Source organism: Heteronotia binoei, chromosome 11, assembly GCF_032191835.1.
Source record: "Heteronotia binoei isolate CCM8104 ecotype False Entrance Well chromosome 11, APGP_CSIRO_Hbin_v1, whole genome shotgun sequence".
Taxonomy (NCBI): Eukaryota; Metazoa; Chordata; class Lepidosauria; order Squamata; family Gekkonidae; genus Heteronotia; species Heteronotia binoei.
Window position 1 is genome coordinate 9,967,323 of NC_083233.1, and position 1,466 is coordinate 9,968,788.

Here is a 1,466-nt window from a genome sequence, read left to right on the forward strand (position 1 = left end):
TTATTTTCACTTTACGGTGAAACACTCCCCTGTAAATATGACCTATTGAACAGGGTAGGAGTGACGGTGTAAAGGCTGTGGATCGCAATCGTGGGAGGATAGGTTTCTTCGGCGTTTGCTTGGGCGGATTAAAATTAGCTGGGGCAAACGGGGCAAGAAACGGAGGGAGTCTATCTGATTTTATATAGGAAAGCGGGTGTAATATTCTGTAAAGATGGCTACGAATCAAAGGTGCCGAGGGTGAGCATAATGGGAAAAGGTGAGAATGGGGGAGGCCGGAATCAGGTTGGGGTGCAATAAACATATTACAAAGTAACACACGAGCAACAGCGTTATAGGCCGCCGCCGGATCATGTTAGGGAAAGGGGGGGGGGGTATGTTCCTTGTCTATACACGTAGGTAATCCCATCATTCTTTTACCCGTGTTCTTTCGGCCGGTACTTCCTCTACATTTCTATGACCGTATCTATTACGGATGCTTAATTTGTCGGCTTCTCGATTTGTAAGAAACCTACCGATTGGGGGAAAGTAGGTTGTAAAATCGTATCTGTATAGAACCGGCGGTACTGGGGCACGGTTGGAGCAGGCCGACGTATTCATCGGCAGTCATCGAAGAGTCGCTATGCTGAGCGATCTGACAGCCGAGACAAGGCGACTGGTGGATGGCTACTTGCGACGCAACCTGAGTGGTTCGGTGCTGTCTCACAGCCACACGGCCAAGACCCTGCGGAGAGTGGCTGACAAGCTGGAGAGCCGTGAGAAGACATTCTTTCACTCCATTTGCTCCACAGCAATCTTGCCGGAGCCTGGTAGGGCAGACGTCCATTTGAGACGTGTGGCGGCGCAGATGGCATCTGATGGCGGGCTTAACTGGGGTCGAGTAGTGGCGCTGTTTGTGTTCACCGGCACCTTGGCAACAGCTCTGGCTGAGCGGGGGGCCCACGAGGAGATCGGCGGCCTGACAGAAGCATTGGTCATCTATCTGTCTGTGGAGAAGCGCGAGTGGCTGGAGGCGCATGGTGGCTGGGAAGGGTTCTACCGCTACTTCAACAAACACGGTTCTGATTCAATCAGCCGGTGCGATACCAAAAGCAACACTATCATAGCGACCGCCGGATTTGTCCTAGCAGGATTAGCTTTCCTCATGGCTGTGAGATAAAAGTACATCGTGAACTCGAAACTATGAACAAGCGCTATGAAACTATGAACAAGTACCCGTGATGAGTCCGCTCTATATTTTTACAATTTTAATAACGTTGCTTAAATCGGTGTCTAGGCCTGAATGTTTAAATGAAGCACAACCCACCTTGGCAACGTCAAAAAACCAAACAAATGGAAACAAAGATTGTTCAGGTCCTAAGTTTGTATGTTTTGTTAGTTCCATTCTAGAGAACTGAGACGTTATGCTAAAATACGCTAGATGACCTTGCGGTGCAATCGACGTAACGATGTGTGTTTGGATTTTT

The 1,466-nt window shown here is 49.0% G+C and overlaps 1 protein-coding gene across 1 annotated transcript; it reads left to right on the plus strand.

Annotated features, from left to right (window-relative positions):
• Positions 1 to 622: 622 nt before the first annotated feature.
• Positions 623 to 1,159, plus strand: LOC132578878 (anti-apoptotic protein NR13-like). The gene has a single exon (XM_060248973.1). It carries the CDS (start codon positions 623 to 625, stop codon positions 1,157 to 1,159), a length of 537 nt encoding a protein of 178 aa, XP_060104956.1.
• Positions 1,160 to 1,466: the final 307 nt, after the last annotated feature.

Bases quoted from the DNA above. Each gene is read 5' to 3' on its own strand.
- LOC132578878 (XM_060248973.1), top strand. From the start codon at position 623: ATGCTGAGCGATCTGACAGCCGAGACAAGGCGACTGGTGGATGGCTAC.